Raw genomic sequence first — 23,158 nt, 5'->3', positions numbered from 1 at the left:
ACAAAATGTAAGATTCTTGGTTACTCTGCACAAACACACACCCTGATTCTGGGAAGATTACCTAATTCATTTCACAATTTCACACCCTTCAGAGTGTGAAAGACCTCAAAGAAAACAAGTTGAATACGACTTTCTAACCAGACAATGCAAAGTGAAAAAAAAACCAAAAAACCAACAATGGCAAATTTTCTAGCATCAGACAAAGCAGAAAGACTTGTTTGATCGATTAAGATACTTCATGCAAAACCTCCTTAAAACAAAATGTGGAGGGTTTGAAACCAACTAGAGTGAAAATAGTAAAAAGAAATTATGACCATACAAGTGTAAAATGCTAAGTCTTCAAAGGGAATAATTTTTAATAGCCAGTGGCTTTTCCCTCTGCTGCACGAAGAATACTTCCTGCAGCTGGAACAGATTCATTAGGACAGTTTCATAGATGAGGGAGTAGGGCAAGGGGAAGTGATATTATGTCACTCAAGTTTATGAGCTTTCCAGGCATGCAGTAGTTATCAAAACCTTCTGTGCTGAAACACAACTAAACACTCCTTTCACGTGTTGCTTTTGTGAATCTTACCTATCTGTACAAGGGTCTTCTTGTAGATGTACAGTTAAGCAAATTAAACAACCACAGATATTCATTGTAAAACCTCACAGATACAAGCAGACACAAGTAAAATAATTCTGAAAAAAAGCTATAAAATTATAAAGACCAATTTCATTGCAACTATTTTTGAACAGATTAAACACAAACGTTCCTTTTATCAACATGCCTAAAGAAAATGTTCCCCATCTAAGGCAACAAAGATTGACAGATATTAGCAGCCTGTTTATCTAAGACCATCTTCTATATGGCTGTAAACAACTGAAAGACAAACTTCACTCATTCAAAAGAGAAGCTTTTGTTGAGAGTCACCTTAAAAGAAAGTTTCAACGATTATGATTCACAATCATTTTAACATCCACACTGCCCCTGCCTCTCCATGATCAATTAGACAAATCAATTTGATTTTAATTTTTTTTCTAAATAATGAAAAAACAATAAAAAGCACAGATTTATATTAACAAAACTGGTATTTCTTTACTTGAAGAGGTGTGTATACAGGTACTTAGATTAATGAGGTGTGTGTATGTACAGGTACTTAGATTTTCCCTTCAAGATATATGTCTGGGCCTGAGTATTACAGAGTCACCTATTACAGATGAGTACTCATCAATTTCAGTAAGCATGGGCTCTATGTAAACAGCAGCATGTAAATCTACTTGTGGCTCTTTGTGGCTAAGTTACCTTTAAATTCATTTAATATAGCTCCCAGTGGCAACTCCTAATTTTATGTGCTTTCATGGAAGCACAAAGTTTTTCTACTACATTTCTGTCAGCAGTAACATTAATGGCAGTACTCCCAGAAATGCATTAATTAGATTTTAAATCTTTCTCATAATGTCATGTTTCTGTTGTATCTCTTCTACTTTGTCCCATTATTGTTTTGTCCATTTTATGTGTATATTTCTATTCAGCTCTTTTAGCAATGTGCTCATTACATTTTTTCTGCTTTCCTGCACTACAAGCTGCAAACTTCTTTTGTTACTTGGCTACAATGCAGATCGTGAAGGCACCAATATATGTTTTTTCCATATGACACTGTCAAAACACAAAACCAAAATGCATCAAATTTGCTTTATTCAACACAAATTTTTACTTTGACCATTATGACCCATTTTATTGCAGTTGTGTTAAGTCAGTTTAATTGCAAGACTCTCTCACATTCTTACACAAAGTCATTTAATTTGCTGAAAACCATTAGTACTGACAGTAATTTCTTTCAGGCATCTTATTTCTGACGAACATATAAGGATCTCATTCATAAGCTTACGATTACATTAAACTCAATGCCTCTTCTAAAAGCAGAAATGGGTGACTCATTTTCCTTCCAAAATAACTTGCCATACCTGCTGCATTTTCTCGTAGTCCCACATCAAATGCAAGTTTATCTGTCTGGGATCTTGACGATGTTAAACATGTCAAATACTGCAAAACAGTGGAGTTATTGAAAACAAAAACCCAACAGTATCCATTAACACACATGCCAATTTAATACATTCACATTACTTCATCTTACTATCAGACCTATTTTTTTAATTAGTTAAACATGATGTTGTTATTCATAAAAAGCTCTTCCTGAATTTAAAACATCAAAATCCTTTTCCACTGCAACAAATTTCCACTTCAGCAAATTTCCACTTCAGCAGTGCAATTTAGCTTCTACCTTCTGAAGTTTCATATAGCTCATCAGATAGGAACAGGCAAACATCTAATTACAGCCCTATCAGAATAATTCTGATTCTCGAAAACATTAAAAAACATACCAAAAGGCAGTAATCACACTTGCAAATCTACTAAATCAAGGCAATTACAATTTTTATGGTTCATAAACATAAGCAATGAAGTTTGAAGATTAATGTAGCATTTTCTAGTACAGGAAAAATTAGGGAAGATGTTTTCCTGACTTCTCATTTCTTCAGCCTTGTATTATGTGTATTTACATGGGCCCTAGCAGGTCAAAGATTCAAAACAGCTGAAATTTTCCAGCTGTAGAATGTAGTGCAATGAAATTTATAAAGAGTAGCCTGAAGACAGCATCTTTGTGGGCATAACCCCTGGGAACTACAGGATGCCAAATAGAAGCTTATAAAACATGATGGGGAAAAAATAACATATGTCACAAAAAATTCATTTGCAGTAGAAGTACTTGCTAAATGGAAGTATCATTAAAATGGATTCCTTAAGGACATAGAAATAATCCATGGCCAAAGGATTTTCGGCTACATTGCTCAGTTAGATAAAGAACCTGAATTTAAACAATTCTATTGTCTCCAGAAACAATAAGTTATTAATTTCTTTTTCATCTGGTGCAGAAGATAGCCTGGAAAGGACATTATTCCAAAGCGGTGTGGTTTTCATTTTGGTAAAAAGACATTTATTATTCATGCTACTCATTCTGTGGAAGTTCTCCCTCACTTACCATTTCACTAAACGAATGTCGAAGTAGTATGGCGTGGCCGTACAGCAGGGTCCTGTGGCCACCCCCTTGAGCTGCCTGCAGAACAGGGGGAGAAGGTCAGACCTGCACTGCAGAGCATGGACTATGAGCAGAACTATGCAACAACTTGAAGAGCCATGGCAGTTCACGGGATAAGTGAAAATATTCCAATAAATTATGAAACTTATAGACTAGGCAAAAATCATAATGAAGTAACTACAGCAATAGATAAATATCTGCCAAAGGAGCAAATGCTCTTTGTCAAAGGCTTTTATTGTCACCTAATTTTTATTATGATTAAGTAAAACACAGCATTTTCAAAAACAGATTTAAAGTTAAATAAGATATTACTTACCTTTTTTATTAACTTCACGCAGGCATGAAAAAAAGTAGCAGCAACATAAATACATTTATACATACACAAACCGAAATCTGAACGAAAAAATAACATATCTACTGACCAGAATAGTTTAAGCATATACTAAGAATATCTTAACAGCAAAGTCAACTGTAATTACAAACAGGTTGTAAAAACAAAATTACATGTATTCAGTTTGCAACAAATATATTAATATTGAAAGCAAGGAATGAAACACTTCCTTCTATTTTATCACTGAAAGTTGCTAAGTGAATCACTTTTAACTTTAAGGCTGACATATTAAAAAAAAAACAACCAAAAGCAGAAAACAACACAACCAAACCAAACCAACAAAACTCACAAACTGAATAAGCTACACTTTTCCTCTAGAAAAATCTGAAACTAGCAGCAGAACTCTATTCCAAACTAAATTTAATATGGAAAGCAAACCATATTTTATTTCATCCTTTCCATTAGTATGAACTGCTGTGTTCCTACTAGTTTCCCCAATGTATCTAACTTCAAAATAAATGCAGGACAACAGACTAGATTGTCTTTTTTATGGTCTACTACTCCATAAGCAAGAGTACGATCATTTTTACCAAAGACATTACATTTCCTCTATTTCCAATCCCAAATAAAATATTGATATATATTATTAACCCAAATTAAATCTTTTATCATTTCATAGGAATCCTAGAGATGTTTAAATCAGTCATTTTTCCCTAAGCTTATGCTTTTCTTTTCCTCAAGACCTTTTTATAGAACACAATAAAATTGCAAAAATAAAAAATCACATTTTTTTATGCAGTGGAAAACAAAAAGTCAGTATTAATGAAGTCTGAAAACCATGTAGGCAAAGGTTGACAATGCAAGATCAGAGGTGATAGAACTCCATCTTTCTCATCTGTGCAATAATGTGTGCCTGTTAAAGATCTGAAGTGCAGAATAAGCCATTAGGCTGTAAAATAAGTAAAGTCACAGAGTTTTATCATGCTCTGTTTGTAAGAGAATAAAAGTTCAATTCAATTTGATTCAGCTGAAAGTGGAGAATTAGGGTCAAAGCAACCAAATTGATGATGTTTCTGGTTTTGTTGATTTCAAATATTCAAAAGACAGTCACACCAGCTCCTCAGTGCCAAAGAGAAGTTAATATGATTATAGTAGTGGAGCAATAATGTCCCAAGAAAACTATGACAATGACATCAGGACCCTCTTCTAGAAAATCCTGGACAAGGAAAGAAATGAGGACAATCTATATTCAGATTTAATGTTCTTTGAGGTCAATTTACTTACCCCTTCACCAGCATTATCCCCTGTGCTAGCAAGCATTTCTTGAAGGGCTCTGACAGATAGTGACTGTTCAAGGACAAAATTACAGATGCAAAGGTCTGGAGGGACATACTGTAAAAATAAATTAAACAATGCAAGAACAGATCAGCAAAGCAGGTGAAACAGGATGAAAAGTGGGTTTGAAGCCACATTTATTTTAATTCTAAAATCTACGCCTAATATTTAATCATTTGTTTTGGAGGTACATGCCATTTTCCTGTATGAAAGCAATATAAATTCATTCTTCACAACTTCACAACACAGCAGTTTCACTTTTCCTTGAGCTGTATTCCTCACAGTAATATGGAACATCTTCAGGTTCAAAAGCAAAAACTTCTTCCCTACATATTATTGGTTTCTTGTCTTTTAGAACATCACTATGATTATTGTATTTGTTCTCTAATGTCACTGACAAAACAGAAGGTATATGATCTTATTTGATATATTAGGTTGGTAGAACATATTTACAGCAGTAACTAGATAGCTGAGATTCAGAATCTTATTACATAATAATATGAATTATTTTAGAAAATCTCAATTTTTCAGTCAGTATGTCTGCTGGTTTTGAAACATGGAACTTACACTCACAGCAGACATTTATTTTTTTCCAGTTTCTTGGCACTGATATGTCCAATGAAAGATATGTCCATGAGACCGAAGTCTTGAGGGGAACCATCAATATATATAAATACATGGCAGAAAAGTACAAAGGCGACAGATCCAGAGTCTACACAGTGGTACCCAGTGAAAGGACAAGAGGAAACTGACACAAAGTGAAATACAAGAAATACTTTTAAAACATGAACCCCCCCCACGCCCTTTTTTTTTACTGTGAGCATAGTAAACAGTAGAACAAGTTGCCCAGAGAGGTTGTAGTCTCCACCCTTGGAGATACTCAAACTCTGACTCAAGTGTCCTAAGCAATCTGTTCTGTCTGAACCTATTCTAAGTAGAGAGTTTGGACTTGATGACCGACATGGGCTCCTTCCAACCTTAACAATTCTGTATTCTCTGATTCAGTCTAAAGATCATGGCTATGGATGAGCTTTCAAGTGGATGTGCACTTCTTCTTTTTTAAATCAGTGACAAGAGAGAACAAAATTCTTGATAAGGCTGCGTTTTAAGTAGATGAAAAGTGAAGTCTTTATAGCAAACTAATCAAGTAATGTGGAGTTCCTACACTTTGATCTCTACCACAGACTCGTAATTACATCTTTTTGGTGTTTTCAAACACATTTTATTTCTACACCAAAGATATGTCACTGAAATTGCATCTATTAGAGATATATCTATATGATTTTAACATATATTATTGAAGCAAAGTGAACTCATGCATACAAATAAGAAATTGTAAGTAGTAAGTAGTTAATAATTTCATTACTTGCAACAAGAACAACTTAAACTGTAATACTTCATCATACTACATCACTCATCTCTACCACAGGGTACTATTTTTTCACCATACCTTAACTGCATCTCTGTATATAATGAGGCACATGCATATGCACAGATGTGTTATGGAATTTTACTCTCAAAAGTTACAGTCAAGGCCTCCCATACAACCAGAAACAAAAAGATAATGTCATTTCTCGGGGACAAAACTAGGTTCAATTTTGTGTCTCTTATTTGGTAGAAAAGTCTGGAAAGACTTATTTTTTTTTTGCTAAAAACAAAAGAATCTATACAACATTAAGGAGTCTGAAGTACCCAGTGAACCAGATAGGCAAACGAAATCTCTGAGTAATGCTTCACACATTATTTTACTGCTTTGAAAAGCACATAGCAGGCAAGAAAGTTATATCTTTAGTGAAAAGAATCAAACACTAAAACAAAACAAACAAAAAACCCAGATATGTTTCTGTTCTCATGTTGTGGCAGCTTTCAGTTTATGCAGCATCCATTTAATTAAAAAAATTACACTACCGCTGAAGTATATTTGAATTTTAAGAAAACAACAAACCCCATCACGTTCATAAAGCTTTTCTATTTTTAAGGTGGGAGTTAAATTCAGAAACTGAGCAGGAATTTTATTTACAAAAATATAACATACCTGGAAATACAGTTTTAATCAGCATCAGGCAATCTCTGACATTTAATCCCACTCCAAACTGAACACGGTAAAATCAGTGTGATCCAACACCTACCAATTGAACAAAAAGAACTCCCATCTGTTTCACTGGTCCTTGGTCTTGTGCCACGTTAATTGCATTTTTATCTGAAAATTGTTGCAGCCCTTACTTACTCTATTAACTAAAGACACACTCTAAAACATTAGAGTACTCCTAGCCAGAGTTTGTATAAATTTTACATCTTAGGTTAACACAATTTTTCACTTCTTATTCTCCTTCAGATTCTGTGTAACCTTGAGCTTTATTTAAGAATACTGGCACTGAGAACTATGAAATACATTATTTTTCTACCCATGACTCAGAATAACTAATCCCTCTTTCCAATTAGCTATGTACCACAGTAAGCTAAAATATACATACTCCATTTCTGAGGTTGAATGTGACAAATTCTTTCTTAAATTCCATTAACCTGAGAAATATCACTGAAAGGTAATTGACATGGATGGTACATGACCTAAGTAGCAACTGACCTCCTTAATGAACCTAGATTGCCTCCTTTAAAAAGAAAAATTAACTTTTTCATTTGAATTCATTCTTTTTGCAAATGACACAGTTTCATAAGTTTGACAGTCAGCCTACTCGGTGTGGCAGACCATTTTGTATTCTTAATAATTACACACCTAAAAAGGGTTTAATAAAATCTTGACAATATGCTAATGTATGCTTTTTCCCCCTGACTCAGAGCAAGGTTGTATTGTAATGGAATCCCCCCAAAAAACCAAAAGTCCCAATAAGGGATTTTCAATGAAACAAGCACATTGATAGGTGCGAACTGCAGGTAAAAGATGGGGAAATATTAAGGTCAGGAATCATTATGCTGAAATGAAAAAAAAACAACAAAATATGTTCAGGTACTAAGACAGGATTTAAAAAATCTTCTTTAAAGCAACAATAGACACACGTATTTACCCCTATCTGGCTAGAGAAAGTTGGAATGAGCACACAGAATTAAGACTCAATAATTTTCAAGAATCATCAATAGAGAAAAAAATTCAACGAGAGAATAAAATATATTATTTTACATGCATTTAATGATATGCTAAGCAGATTTTATTGTAAAGAACAAATAGACTGATAAGATGTATTTGCATGAACTTGGAACAAATAGTTCTTCAAAGTCAATAAGAATTATTGATTATTCTTCCATCAAATCTCTGTGCAATCTTGTTCATACATACAGGAAGATAAAAAGAAAAATATCATGCAGGAAACCTACACAATTTGCAAAGAAAATATAAAGAAACAATAGAGAGATCAGGTCTGGCAGCAGCTCTTTTTAGAAGAAAATGTTTATTTCCGAGGTTATTTACAAACAGGTCTTTCATGTAATCAACAGTTTTCTATCAGCATGCTCATAACCCTGAATATACCTAATTTTTCTGAATTCAGCCTTCTGCGTTCCTCCAGGTACTATCACAACATTGAATTCTTGCAGGTGATATGCTTACTAAAGAGATCTTTGCCCACAGCTTCTGGTCTGCAGTATGAAAAACACTGACAAACTGGTATAGAACCTACTAGCCAAACAACACTGATTTTTTCACTAATAAACTGTAAAGAAATAACATGAAAATGTCCTATGGTTTCATACTAAAATTTGAACAGAAATATCTCATAACTGTTATTTCCTTCATAATTTCAAACTTACCAAAACAACTAATGGTCAAACTGGAAAAACCCATTTCCCCCTCTTTAAGTTTCTAACATATTTTTTAATTTTAAAAAATATATTTTCTCTTCCACTGCCTTCCTTTCCTTTCAGGTTATTCTATCTTCTGACTGTCGCTGTTGAGCAGCTAGCAGAGTAATGAATGCATCGGTTCTCAGTGGTAAGAAGGAATGACCTTTATTGTTTTGATTTCATCACATTTATAGAGTTCTCAAAAGTCACCCAGATTGGTCAGTCAGAAGCCTTCCCCCAGGCCTGATTGGCCAGGCCTGCACTGCCCAAGTTCTGGGACACTGTTCCAAAACATCCAAACTTTATCTTTATTTACAAAACACAAGAAAACCTCTCATGGGAAAAACTGTGCTAGCCACATCTGACTTTTACTATTTACAACTCAGATTAAAACATTAATCATGAAGTTGCATCTTTCCATTCTGCATATAATAGGTACGGTGGGGTTTCTTCCTGTCTATCTTGTTATATTTTCCAGAATAATTTGGATACACAAGACTGCAGATCTTTCTCTGTGTGGCATGAGTTCATCAATTACCAGTTTTCTGATTTTTTTAAACATCAGGAAAAATTGCGTATGTTAATTTAAATGTTGTCTTAATTGACAAAAATACTTAACAGCTTAACAGTAAGAACAGAAGCCTGTAGGATCGTATTTGGAACACATCTATTCAATAACAAGTTTTTAGTATGCTGGATGTATGCCATATTGGTTTTCTTTCTCATTTCATAAATAAAATTTTGTCCAAATGTAAATGAACATGAACAAGGCAATCTCACACTGTATAAATAAACACTGTGGATATAAAATGGTCATAGTATTCAGAACAAAAATAAGACCACTTAGCAACATTTCCAGAAAAAGAAGATACACATACTGCCATTAAAAAAAATCAGGAGAAATAAATTATCAAAAACAAGAGAAAAGAAATAAAAATAATTTAAGAAAAAGATGCAGAGGGAACAAAAGAGAGAGGAGGTCCTCCTCTATTTGATTTATTCTGCTCTAGTAGAGGTTTACAGTTTCATCTCTTCTCTCTTTTCTCCTATCAAGCTCTGCTTATTACCCTGGGGTTGTTTTGTTTTGTTTTGTTTTGTTTTGTTTTGTTTTTTTCCTTCACATCTCTCTAGCTTATTTTTTCAATTTACAATTTTAAATATTTTAAAATTTTCTTTTACTTAATAATTTTTATCCCTGTACATTTAATTTTCTGATTGTTAATGAAATCAGGAGCAACACTTTACACCAGTAGCTAACAGGTGACAATGCTTCCAAAATTATCAATCCAGTGTATCAATATATTTGAACCTACAGCAGTAACAGAAATATGGGGGTTTAGTGAACTCAAATCTTAATAATAGTCTGGAGACTTAATATTGAAAATGGAAAGTAGTTCAGTTACAGGAATTTTCTTAGTTAAAGAATAGCAGCTTTTGACTGTTCACAGGTGTGCCTCAAAGTATATTTGGAATCTCTAGGAAATCTCATGATGCAGTCACAGGAAGAAAAGCACACATAAGGTCCCTCTTGCACCACATTCAAGAAACCATAATTAAATGTGCTTGTGAATAAGTAGGTTAACATTCACTGATCAGTTACACCAGTTGAGAGTATCAGCTTCTTACTTTAGCTTCTGATGTTGGCTCCAAAAAGCACAGGCGATTCCCAAGTCCCTCAGCTGCCAAGCAAAACTTCCTTTGTTCTTTGTGAATACTGGCAACACACTGAAGTACTACTTCATCATCCTGTCACAATACAAAGTACAAGAAAAAACAGTAATTATTTGGAAGTTATATACACACTATAATGTTAAGAAATCCTGCAACATGTTGAAAATTAACACATTATACTTCTATAACTGATGTAATGTATATATGCAGATTTTTTAATGTATATCTGTAAACATGTAAAGACTTCTATACAGATTTATATTCAAGACTTTATCAAAACTACAAAGACTCCACATTGTCTCCAAGGCTTTTTCAACAGTTGTGTCCTTTTGCCTACTCAGCAATATAAAACAAACTGTAAGCACACACTGTTACTCAGTTTTTCTCCTCAAAATATTTTTAATGCTTCCAGTAAAAAACCTACTGTGATTTTGCAAACAACGGTGCTATTTGTTAGCACAGTAAACTATCAACACTATTCCTCAGAAGGCACAATTCTAACTTTTAAATTTTCATGTAATACAGAAACCTATGTGTACAACCAAAGATCCAAGAGGCATTTTTCAAGTGACAGTTCAAATAAGTCATAAAACTTGGTCCTCAACAGACATATCCCACTCTGGAAAAGTGACATAAAACAGCCCTATTATTTAGTTGTCCTAATTATTCTAAAAGCACTTTTACAAATGGTTGCATAATATAATGCCAAACACATGAAGTGCCAAGCCCTTTTTCACCTCTTAATATGTGACACTAAAGCTGATAAGAGTGAGCCAAACCAGATTATTTTTAGTGTTGAATTGTGTCAAAGTTATATTCAGAATCAAAATAATTTTATTTTCCAAAACTTGTCTAGTAACTCAGAAAAACCCACTTAAAGAGTAGCATGTACAAACTCACTTATTTTTATGCAGGCATGCGACTGTTCACCAAAAGACACTGCCTGAGAAGTTTTTAAGGGGGCGGAAGCTGATAAAACAAGAGCGATATGATATGTCACTGTCCCCTCCAGTTACAAAGTTATACTGGTGTCAATTGCTATTATCAAAGCAGATACACAACAGCCGCCTGTACTGAACTCTGAGATCACTTGGACAATTATGTTCTAAAAGCAGCACTGCTATTTGCAGTCACCTTATGCAACTGCAGTACTATGACAGTACGACAGCTTTGGGCACTTGAAATAAAAGCTGGGAGAGTCAAAGTCATTTTCACCAAAGGAACTAAGTGATACAGCCTTTAAATAGGGAAATCAAAAGCATGGTTTTCCCTTAAGTGATTTTGCAAGTGCATGCAAGTGACAGGGCTTTCTTTTAGGTGACACTTCACTGCCTACTTACTACTACTACTGAAATGGGCACCTATTGTATTTCAGACTTAACAGTGCTTTTCTTATCTAGCTTTGCGTGACAATCAATAGCAGTTTAAACAGTACAGAAGAGGAATACAAGATATTTTTGTAAACAATTCTACAATGTAGGATTTAGACAGAACTAATTAATGCTAAAAAATAATTATCTTTCCTCCTGTTGCTTCTGCTTCCATTTCTCTAAAACACTCCCTGAAATTTTCAGCTTTCAAATTCATTAATAATTTTTTTTTCTTTTTAATCTTCAGTGTAATAAGTTGTAAAATATTAACAATACAATTAAACATTCATTACTACATGCCTCCCTTCATGAATTTTAAAGAATTTACATCAGAATCATACCTATTTAGTGGGGGAAAATTGGAACATATGTAAGATAAAACTAAAGATATTTAAAACATTTTTCATCATTTGGTTTCTTTATCAATATTTGAACTTACAAATTTTAGAGCTAAAAATAGTAAAATACTAAAACATGCATTTATAAATACCAAGATTAAAAATAAAATTGAGATTTGCAGCTTACCTTAGACTTTTCACTGGATTATATGAAATTACTTCTACATAACTCAAATAGTATTTTTTCTCCCTACTGCATTAAAGTGTTCGTCATTCCACAGAATTATATACATAGTCTCTATTGTAATTCATAGTTACCTTAAAAATAGAATTAAGCCTTCAGACTTTTTGCAAGGGCATGTCCTATTTTTTATAGGACAAGGGGTAACAGCTTCAAACTGAATGTAGGTTTAGATTAGCTATACACTGGAAGAGATTGCCCAGAGAAACTGTGGATACACCAATCCTGGAAGTGTTCAAGGCCAGGTTGGATGGGGCCCTGAACAACCTGGTCTAGTGGAAGGTGTCCCTGCCCATGGATGATATTAAACATCTTGTCCAACCCAAACTGCTCAATGATTCTATGAAGAAATGAGAATTAATCAACTAAATCAATTAACCAACTAAATCAATTAATCAACTCAAAATGAGAATTAATCAACTAAACAAACTTTTTTCTTTTTAAATTCACTTGCAGAAAGGGGCAAGAGTTTCTAACATAACAAAATGAATATTTTAATATTCTAGAATTCAGAAAAATAAGCACTTAGAATTTACACTGGCATCACAAAAATTTTATCAATCATTAAATGCAGTAATCCCAAAATACAAGCACTGAACGTCTTAAGAAATGTATGCACAATTCAACATTGATTCCTCACCTGCTTGACCACAGGATTCCCATTGCAATCTCAGAGGTCCAGATCCTTCAAATAATTTAATCATGGTGCAATAACTAAATACAAAATGAAGTTCAAACTGGTGCTTCCCATGAGGGACCCTAAACACAGAAACCCCCAGGCTTTTGTACTGCCCCAGTCTGAGCACAGAGTCTGGGGGCCATGGGCTCTTGCTATGCCTCCAAGTTCCAGTCCCCTGGCTGGACCACAGCTCCTGTGCCTTTCTTCATGCAAAGGATCTCCCAGAGCCCAGCCTGCAGCTCACACTGCAGCTGCTCACCAAGATACCTGCACTGAATGGATTCCTCAACATTTAGGACTGCAAACTATGTAGAACTCTTTAACCTGTAGAATAACAAATGCTAAAAATCACGTGAGGCATCAAAATTTTTCTTCCAGAAAGTATGGTACAAATTCACTTAAGATATAGAAAATAATTGGTTCATAATTGTATTATTTATGTCTATTATAATTATATCTATAGTTTAAGTCTTATTCTCAAAAAAATCCTCAATACATCATAGCCACTTTTTACAAAAAAAGGAAGATGATATAGTCAATATCCACCCACATCATGGGTAATACAACGGTTTTAATAAAAGCTGTAGGTTAGGTCCTTGAATTTCTAAACAGTATTTTGTGGGAAGTAAGTCTAAATCACTAGACAACAGTGAAAACATAGAATTAAGTGAGTAGTCAAAGTGCTTTTTCACTTGATCTGACCATTTCTTTTTTGGGAGAGTGATAAATCACTTTGCTGTAGTCAAATTTCACACCTAGTATAAGGTTAATGATGTATATTAAACACTTGTCACGCCCCTTCCTTGGTTTGCTGCATTAAAGAAGATAATTGAAGAAAGGTGACTAAATTGAGCAAGCTGATGAAGCATACTAAGATTTCCTAAATACTTGTATAAAAAGTAATTGAGTTAACTATGTGTTTCTGTTGTATAAATCCATTTAAATGATCCATTAAAAAAAGAGTCCATAATTTACCTAGGTTCCAATTTCTTAGTAGATATAATCAATTATTCCACCAAGTCTAAAACAGAAGCTCCATAGAATGCTACTTTAAAGGATTCCACTACTTTCATATTTGAAAACAACAGAACTTTTCAAACCTATAACTCATACACTATTACTGGGATTTATTGCTTCATTTTTTGATAAAGCAACACTTCGAAAATTTGTATTTTTAATCCCTTTCACATAGTGAAAAATTAATTTCATAAAATCGACACAGAAAACAGTTCTGGTACAGCTTTTTATCTCTGCTAGTGCTTTTCTCCTTCAGATGAAGGATGTGGAAAAAGTCTGGCTGCTGAATTTATTATTTACCAAGGCAACACAGTCTTTACTATTTAGACTTCCAAATTAAGTTCATAAAAATTAAAAGCTTCTTTGATTAAATATTACTTGAGTTGTTTGGGGTTTGAGGCTATGATCCAGAAAATTAACCTAATGTATTCATTTTCCATCTAGCTAGAACAATTCAGTTTGTTTGGGTTCCTGTACTACAAAAATAGAGTAATTTTCTCACAATTAAGAACTACAGTTTGGTAATTGTCTCACATGTCCATGCAAAAGTCAGATTCACAGCAAAGTATATAACTCCATCAGAAGTCTTGCTTCATGGTCATTTCACTTTGCCAAATAATTGAGGTATAACCCTTAACAAAAAATTCCTTGGGGAAAATTTCCAAAAGCTCCACTGTATTAATCTTTATTTACTATGCTAAGGCAATTCCATTCTTATGAAACAAAAACACTGTTCATTGTTACACTATGACTGACACTCATGTATAGTATGTGGTAAATGACTAAAGTATAGTATGCGGTACAAAACTAAAGCTTTGAATTTGTTGTTGTTGTAAGACAGAATAGATTTCTCACTTGAAAAATAATTTTTATTACAGTTCCAAAATTAATGTATGACATGGATTTTTCATTTTGCTCACTTTTTGTAAAAATAAAAAGCAACTTTTTTCTTTTTTTGGACTATTAATGAGAAAAAAAAATAAACAGGAAACTAAGTAATAGCTCAAAAAATGTTTTCAAGCCTCAAAAAGGCCCAAACACAAAACACACAGAAACAAACAAACAAATATTAACCACACCCTACTAAGTTTACACACTTACCTATAGTTACTATAAATGCAACCTAGCAGGTTTTTACTGTTGACTTGACATTGATCAGCAATCTCCAAAAGTTACTACACATGTCTGTGGAATCCTGGGATTTACTGAATAGGGACTAGCTGTTAGAAGCAGCTTTCCCTTACCAAGCACATGGGGAAAGCTACACTGCAGAAGTGGTTATGGGAAGGAGCAGAAAAACTACCCTTGGTCTGTGAACTTGGAAAGGGAGGACAAAGTGTGAACCTCCTCTTTGGACACAGATTAGGAATGGACATAGAGAATACACATAAAGTGTATTCTGTCTTTCAGGATAGATTCTTTTTTATTCTTCTCTTTTCTTTTTCAGATCCAAACAATGCTAAGTCACCCTGTTCTTCAACAACTCAAGTCTCTCTTTTTGAGCTAATTTGAGTAATATGAACTTTATTCCTATGCTTATAAAATTAGAAAGAAACAGACAAGGAGGCAACATGCAATGCATATAACCCATGCTGAATCTGTGTGAACATTTAAAGAGTTCTGGAATTATTATTTTTAACCTTATGTTTGAACATACATATTTGTCTGAATTCCAATGCTCTCATAGGTAACTTTATACTCCTATTCAGCTTCAAAGGCTGTATAACAGGTACTCCCATTGCCATATTATATTCAGTATTTGCATGTTTAAGAATTTCAGACATATTGCCAGGCAGCAGAAGAAAAAAAATGTGCCTGCTTGTCAAAAAATACATAAAGCAAAAATTCTAATAACGGGGGAAAAAACCACTGCAAATTGCTAAGAAAGATAAACTACCAGGATAAATTTAATTATTAACTTTTTTTAAAAAACACCCAAACTACATTTCCAGTCATTAAACCATCTGTATTTTTTTTTCTCTTACATACATGCCAGCAAAGCAGATGTTTCCTGTTTACAGAACAACCAATTTTGTCTCACAGCAGTTACATTCTGCCATTCTGCCAAAGAGACATTAATCTTCTGTATATCTCTTGAGAGCATTTCTTTTCCCCACACTATCCACTTAGAATAGTGAAGATACAAATTTTCAATAAATACTAATATACTTTCTGCATAAATTAATACTAGAAATATTGTTTATTAAAGTATCTATCCAAGGACTAAAGCAAGTTTTAATATCAGAGTAAGCTTATGAACCAAAAAAGGTTCAAAAAAGATTCAAGTTATATTTTTCGTTTCTGCATTTAGAAAAGCTTACACAGCTCTGCTGCAACATGATAAAATTGATTTAGGACCTCCACACAGAAGTGTATACTGCAGGAATATTTTGATCCCAAAATACAGACATCACAGTCATGTAATTGAATCAGGAAGAGGTCACATGAATATATCATCTTAGGCTTTCCATTGCTTTAAATGTCTATACATAAATCTTCTGGTAAGCAGTATGTGTTAACATCTAAAACAAAGGTGTGCTTAGACACCTCATATTGTAAATCATCATAATGATCCCACAAACAAATGAAGGAAACCAATATCCACAGCAGGTCTTAAATCCATGGTGGTCATGGGGAGGCGGATTCTTGGGAGATTTAGCTTTACTTCCAGTACTTGCTATTGGGTTTTTTAACATCTTTTTATAAATTAAAAACCTTTATTTCTTTGTAGTAACATACCAAGGTCTTTCTTCCCCCAGTAAGCATACGAATTTCTTTCAGTAACCACAGCCTGTCCACTGCAAATGGATCCTTATGATGACAGCAGAGTTCTTTGATGGAAATTCACACAGCACCCTCTGACAGTTCTCAGAAGGTTATAAAAATAGAGTTGGGGTTTCCGTTGTCAGTCTACTCCTTCAACAGTGGTTGGACCAAAGCCTAATCATAACTCTGGAACATACTCCCATATCTTATATCAAGCCATCAGCAAGGCAGAATAAGCAAATACACAGCAATAAAACATAGTCAGTCCTCAAAAAAAACCAACAAAAAAAAAACAACAAACAAACCCAAACAAAACAAAAAAACCCTTCTAATAAAATATTTCGTCAGAAAGTTGAGTAGAGTAGTATTGACCATTTCGCTTCTTCTTTTTCAATTCAAATTCCAGGCTGTATACTTGCCATTGAAGCATTTAGATATTTTGCTGTCCTTTGTATCACAGCTTTCTCCACCCCTCCCTTTATGCAGGTTTTCATGGAAAATAGAGAGCATGAGGTAGTGACCACAAAGGAACAGCAACACCAAATACCAAGACCAAGTGTAATATCCAAAATATTTATCTATCATCTACCATTAAAGCTGAGTACTAAATATTCTTTAAAAATTACTCCTTTGATTTAAACTGTAATGCTTGAGGAAAAGAAAACTTATTAATAGAGCTGTGGTGAATGAGCCATGCAGACCACATTGGTGCACCTCAGGCAAGTTAAATATGTCCTCTCCTATCAGGCAGAGTCCTGCCTTTAAGAAAGTCTTCTGGCTGCAGCAGAGGTAGAGCAAATTTTCTTCACAGTTGCTAGTACAGGACTATGGTTTTGATTTGTGCTGAACACAGAGTTAGTAATATAGAGATGTCTTTGTTATTGCTGAACAGGGCTTGCACAGTTTTCTGCTTTTCCTGTGGCCACTCTAGCGAGGAAGGTGAGGGTGCATGGGATGTCAGGAGGAGACACAGCCAGGACAGGTGACCCCAACTGACCAAAGGGACATTCCAGGCCATATGGCACCATGCTCAGTACATGAAGGGGGGAGAAGGAGGAAGGGAGACATTTGGAGTGATGGAATTTGTCTTCCCAAGTCATTGTTACAGGTGATGGTGCCCTGCTCTGCTGGAGATGCTGAACACCTGCCTGCCCATGGGAAGCACTGACTTCATTTCTTGTTTGGCTCTGTCTCTGTGAGCAGCTTTTGCTTTCCCTGTTAAACTGTCTTTATCTCAAGCCAGGGGTTTTCTGCCTTTTACCCTTCCCAGTCATGGTGGGGGTGTGAGTGAGTGGCTGTATGGGGCTTGGTTGCTGGCTGGGGTGAAACCACGACAGAAAAAAGTGCCATTAAGTATACACATTAATTAACAGAATGGCAGATTGACTAAAAGCATCAAGATACATGCCATACTGATCAAGGAAGAGGAATTATCCAAGAAAGGTGTACCCTGCCTATGAACCTTATCGTTACTGAATGGACTTGTTAGAGCAGGTCCCAAGGAGGGCCATGGAAACAGTCAGAGGTTTGGAGCAGCTCTCTCGTCAAGAAAGGCTAAGAGAGTTGGGTTGTTCATCCTGGAGAAGAGAAGGCTTCAGGGAGACCTTAATGAAGCATTTCAATACTTAAAGCAACTTATAAGAAAGATGGAGAGAGACTTTTTACTAGGGCTTGTAAGGACAGAATGAGGGACAACAGTTTTAAACTAAATGAGGGTAGATTCAGATTGGAATCAAGAAAGAACTATTTTAGAATGCGGGTGATAAGATACCAGAACATGTTGTCCAGAAAAGCTGTGGATGTCCCATCAGTGAAGCAGGTCTCTGAGCAACCTGATCCAGTGAAAAATGTCCCTGCCTGTGGCAGGGGGCTGGACTAGATGATCTTTAAAGTTCCCTTCTGACCAAAACCATTCTATGATTCTATGAATTGTGGTGTCAGTTATTGCCATGCTTTGCAACTCTCACATTCATAACCTCTGGCAAAGGTTAGATAAGCACATGAAGAAATATACTAGATACATTAGAAAAGAAAGGTATTATAGTTCATTTTAATGGAGCATCCTTTTGGAGGGAGAAATGAACATAAGATACATTATTTTGTTTGTATGTACTTGCACGTATTTTGTTTGTTTTACCCATTTCTTTTACATGTGGTGCAAGTGAAGCAGGCCAACCAGTTGACAACAGAAAGATATGACACAGGACATCCATAATGACAAATTTACAACAAATTTATTTTCATTTCAGAAATTAACTGGTAACTGAAGTTCACAGATGTAAGAGATTTTGGCATAAAACTCAATCTGCAGGGTTTACCTTAGAAATTTTTACTGTTTGAAAGATGACCACAAATATTAATGGACTAGCTAGTGTCTTGTCTCAATTACAGATGAGCCAATTTAAAAAACTTGACACCTGACAGCAAGAAGGAATCCAAATAGAAGCTGTCAGCCTTTTGGAATCTTAGTGCATGACCACTACCAGATTAGTCAAGATACCAACAGCAACAGACATTTAGATCATATCTATTTCAAAATGAGAATGGGTGTGCACTGTATGTGGCATATTCTTTAAGCCATGCATTCTATACATGACTATTCTCTCTGACCTATCAACTATAAATATTTCAGATATTTATCTAATACCACGTTTTGTTAAAAATGTAAGATTTCCCTTTTGGACTAACAATTTTTGCTAGAAAACTTAAATACTGATTTTAAGGCAAAAATCTTATGGATCTTTTTAAAGATTCCAATACCATTGAGGATTTTACACATTGCCTATATCAGTTGTTGACAAAACGGATACTTAGTGTACAGCTTTGGAAATGAGGGACATACAATGAGACAAACAATTATCTACCTTAAATTTTAGGAACTCAAAACAAATTGGAAAAGGTCCTACAAAAAGATTAAACAAAGCAAAACTTGCTCAGTCAGTATATAAAGCTGTAGGCTAGCTACTTTCTACATGAAGATAGAACAATCCTTCACAGATACTTTTTCAAAAATAGTATTCTCAGATGAGATTTTACAATGTCACAGTGACCTGAATTTAAGTCTTATCTTTGTCAGGTGTAGGCAGCAGAACCACAGAAAAAAAAGCAATAGCATTTAAACACATACAGAGAGTTTGCAAGACCCAGGACTTTGCACCAGGTCCCAGAACCAGGGTGAGCCTGGGAATAGCCAATAAATATTTACATGCTACTTATGCAGATTTTAGGAGGAAGTGAGGAAAAAAAAAAAGATGTGAGAGCTGGAATGTTACCATATAAATTTTTTTCTTTTGCCAATGAGCCAAAGATGATATGACATCAGGTGTGAGAGAAGGTAGGTCTGAATTTTTTAATGCCTCTTTGTAACTATTTTATATCTTGGGGAAAACAATGACAGGTTTTAAAGAGATTTCAATCAAGAAAGCAGAGGTTTAGATTAAATCTGATGCTTCTTCCCCAAACCTTCTATAGACAAGACATAAATATGGCTGTGAACATACAGCTAGTGAGCTTCCAGGCAAACATGGATTGGTAAAAATGGGAGAGCTATGAAACAGGTTCAAATGTACATGTGTACATGGGGGATCACAAATTATACAGAGAAAGAATTCTAGAGGAACTACATTACCTTTATTTACCCTCTACTAGCAAATACACAGTTATATTAACATAAATTTGGGCATTCAGTCAATACACAGATATATTAAGGGGTGCAGAGGACACTGAAGAGCTTTTACATGCAGTGCTACTCTACAAACAACTACTTAAACTTCTTTGATAATATCTTTATAGAGAGAATGTCAGAACAGTGTGCCATCACATATGTGGTGGTATATATTACCTGACAGAAAAAAATTCTGGGCATGGCCTTTAAAATTGGCTAGAAAATGGATACATTTCAGTGGTAAATTCCATTCTGTGGAGATGATAGATAGATAGATAGATAGATAGATAGATAGATAGATAGATAGATAGATTATAGAGAGATAGATAGATGATAGATAGATAGATAGATAGATAGATAGATGATAGATAGATATGAATGATTCAGCATCAGCCACAATTACTTCCCCAATATTAAAACACAGAATTAAAGAAACTTCATGGTTTATAGAGCTATTGTGCCTACAGATACTTTTAAATATGCTTATTGTGAGGATGTAATGTCTTTGAAATCCACCTGCATCTTCCATTTCTTAGTCCATACTCCATTATGCTGATACTGCACTATGCAGTATGCACTATGCACATACCTGTTAGTTTGTTGTGTTTTCTATCAGTAAAACTTTTAAAATAAGTCTGATAAGATGTATTACATTCCTACTTCAGTAAAAAACTTCTGAAAACCACAAATTACTGTATTGTATATTTGAACTTAACTACCCATTCCAATACTGAATTATGACTTCTGAAATTTATTTCAGAAGTGAGCTTGCTGATATTTTTGGCAATTCTTTAAAATAAAAACCTCACTAATACTCAGCAATCATCCACATCTGCTACAGCTGAAAAGAGAAAAGGCATCAGATGCAGGGAAAATTACAACAGAAATCTTTCAAACAGGATTTGAAAAACATAAACAGGATTTGAAAAACACTGCTAAATACTTTAGCAGCCTTCATATAAAATACATTTTAAAAAAAGACTGAAAGTAGAAGAGAGAGCACTGAAGTAAAATACAAAAATTTAAGTACATTCAACTGCAGTCCATGCCATGTCAAGCATTTAGACATAATACAAAACCTGGGCTACAGAAAGTGGAATACTCGAGGTTTAGACATGAACTGGCAGGGACAGGATATTGAAAGAGGATAAAGAAATCACATCCATCAACTGTATCCTCCAAAATATAATATTCAAACCACCAACAAGCAGCTGCATGGCAGTTTTCTCTGCATAGTGGTTTGAGATATTTACAATTATTGCTACTCCAGTAGGAGAAGCCAACAAATCTGTAAGCAATAGCAATATCTTTAAAAAGTGACAAATCAATCACTATTCTCTAGCAAACTGAGTGGGAATATGTGAGCTACCAGTTCAGTCAGTCATGTCACTGATGTCATTGCACTGGATCTGTAATTGAGGACAAGCACAATTACTAGAAATAGAATGATTTCTATAAAATATGGAAAAATATTTCTCAGTGTCTACTAATTGATGTTACAAAGCATAATAAAGACATATTAGTTTGCTTTGTGCTCTTTTCATAAATTATATAGTGCCAAAGGAAAGTGCACTTAATTTTTCTATTGATTTCTATAGAAAAGTCAGTATTCCCCATTGCTCCTGTCCCAGATAAGATGTTAACAGTGCTTGCTTGCTTGCAAATCACTTCATAAGGTTCGCTTTAGAAGCCTGTAATACCTGCTCTACCAAAAATCAGCCAACACATTCACTAGCAAATCAGAGAGCCAAAGTTTGATATGTTTTCAGCAGAGAAGTTAATAAAATTCAGATGTTTAATAATCACTTATATAATTTGCACTGCACAAATTCACATCAAATTATATTCACCAGCCAGACACACCAAAAGAAGGAAAGGATCCCCAACCCTCTTGTCACCAGGCAGCAGGAAGGGATATAAGAGATGAGGGGAATGGAACCAGATCTCTGCTCAATGTAAAGGGTGAATCCCCTCCCACCCTACCTCATCTTCCCAGGTGCCCTTATACAATAGGCATGCAGCTGTGGAAAGCAGGGTCAGGCACACAGCAACGTGGACAAAGGTTCACCAGCTGGGGGATTGTCTGGGGCAAATTAGTCTCCCTAATTCCACACCATGAGCCACACCATGACTGCCTCAGATATGAAATAAAAGTCACCCATGACTCCCTTCTGAGAGAAAGAGAAGGATCAATATGCTGACCAGACCCATCCCATAGGGAGGTCTGCTGCCTCCTTGGGGTCCGGGGGTTAGAGATGTAACCAAGAAACTCTCTAGTCTGGTACTGCCCTCTGATTATTATCCATTACCGGCTTTTCAGGTGGGCAATGATGAAGTCCCAAGAAGAAGCCTGAGGAATATCAAGAGGAATCTCATGGGTTTGGGACAACTCTTTGAGGGATCTGGAGCACAAGTAGTGTTCTGTATCCTGGGAGTTGTAGGGAAAGGTGGGAGTAGGAAAATCCCACAGATGAATAACTGGCTCTAAGCCTGGTGTTACCAGCAGGATTTTGTAGTTTTTCATCACAGATTGGTTTACAAAACACCAAGCCTGCTGCCAACAGATGGGGCGCACCTGTCCCAAAGCAGAAAAAGGATCTTTGCACAGCATTTAGCAGGGCTCACTGAAAGAGCGTTAAATTAGATTTGAACAGGGAAAGGGATAAAACCAGGTTTGCTAGAGATAAGCCTGGGGGTAGCACATCAGGGACCTTATCACTTTCTACAACTATCTGAAAGGAGATTACAGCCTGGTGGGTGTCAGCCTCTTCTCGCAGATAACCAGGGACATGGTGTAAAGAAATGGTCTGAAGTTGCAACAGAGGAGGCTTAGACGGGATCTTAGACAAATCTTCCCAGGAAGGGTGGTCAGGC

General features: G+C 35.1%; 1 protein-coding gene across 8 annotated transcripts in view; it reads right to left on the bottom strand.

Annotated features, from left to right (window-relative positions):
• Positions 1–23,158, bottom strand: part of RYR3 (ryanodine receptor 3) — a 187,543-nt gene that overhangs the window by 136,946 nt on the left and 27,439 nt on the right. For all 8 annotated transcript variants that reach the window (XM_085062056.1, XM_085062051.1, XM_085062052.1 and 5 more), the window contains exons 2-5: positions 10,165–10,284; positions 4,693–4,800; positions 3,021–3,095; positions 1,948–2,026 (exon numbers count right to left, since the gene is read on the bottom strand). In XM_085062056.1, coding sequence (XP_084918182.1) covers positions 1,948–2,026; positions 3,021–3,095; positions 4,693–4,800; positions 10,165–10,284 — 382 coding nt within the window. The remainder of the gene's footprint in view (positions 1–1,947; positions 2,027–3,020; positions 3,096–4,692; positions 4,801–10,164; positions 10,285–23,158) is intronic.

The sequence above is a fragment of the Lichenostomus cassidix genome, chromosome 5, assembly GCF_008360975.1.
Source record: "Lichenostomus cassidix isolate B80296 chromosome 5, HeHo_3.0, whole genome shotgun sequence".
NCBI classification, from domain to species: domain Eukaryota; kingdom Metazoa; phylum Chordata; class Aves; order Passeriformes; family Meliphagidae; genus Lichenostomus; species Lichenostomus cassidix.
This window is presented reverse-complemented; position numbering and strand designations above follow the sequence as displayed.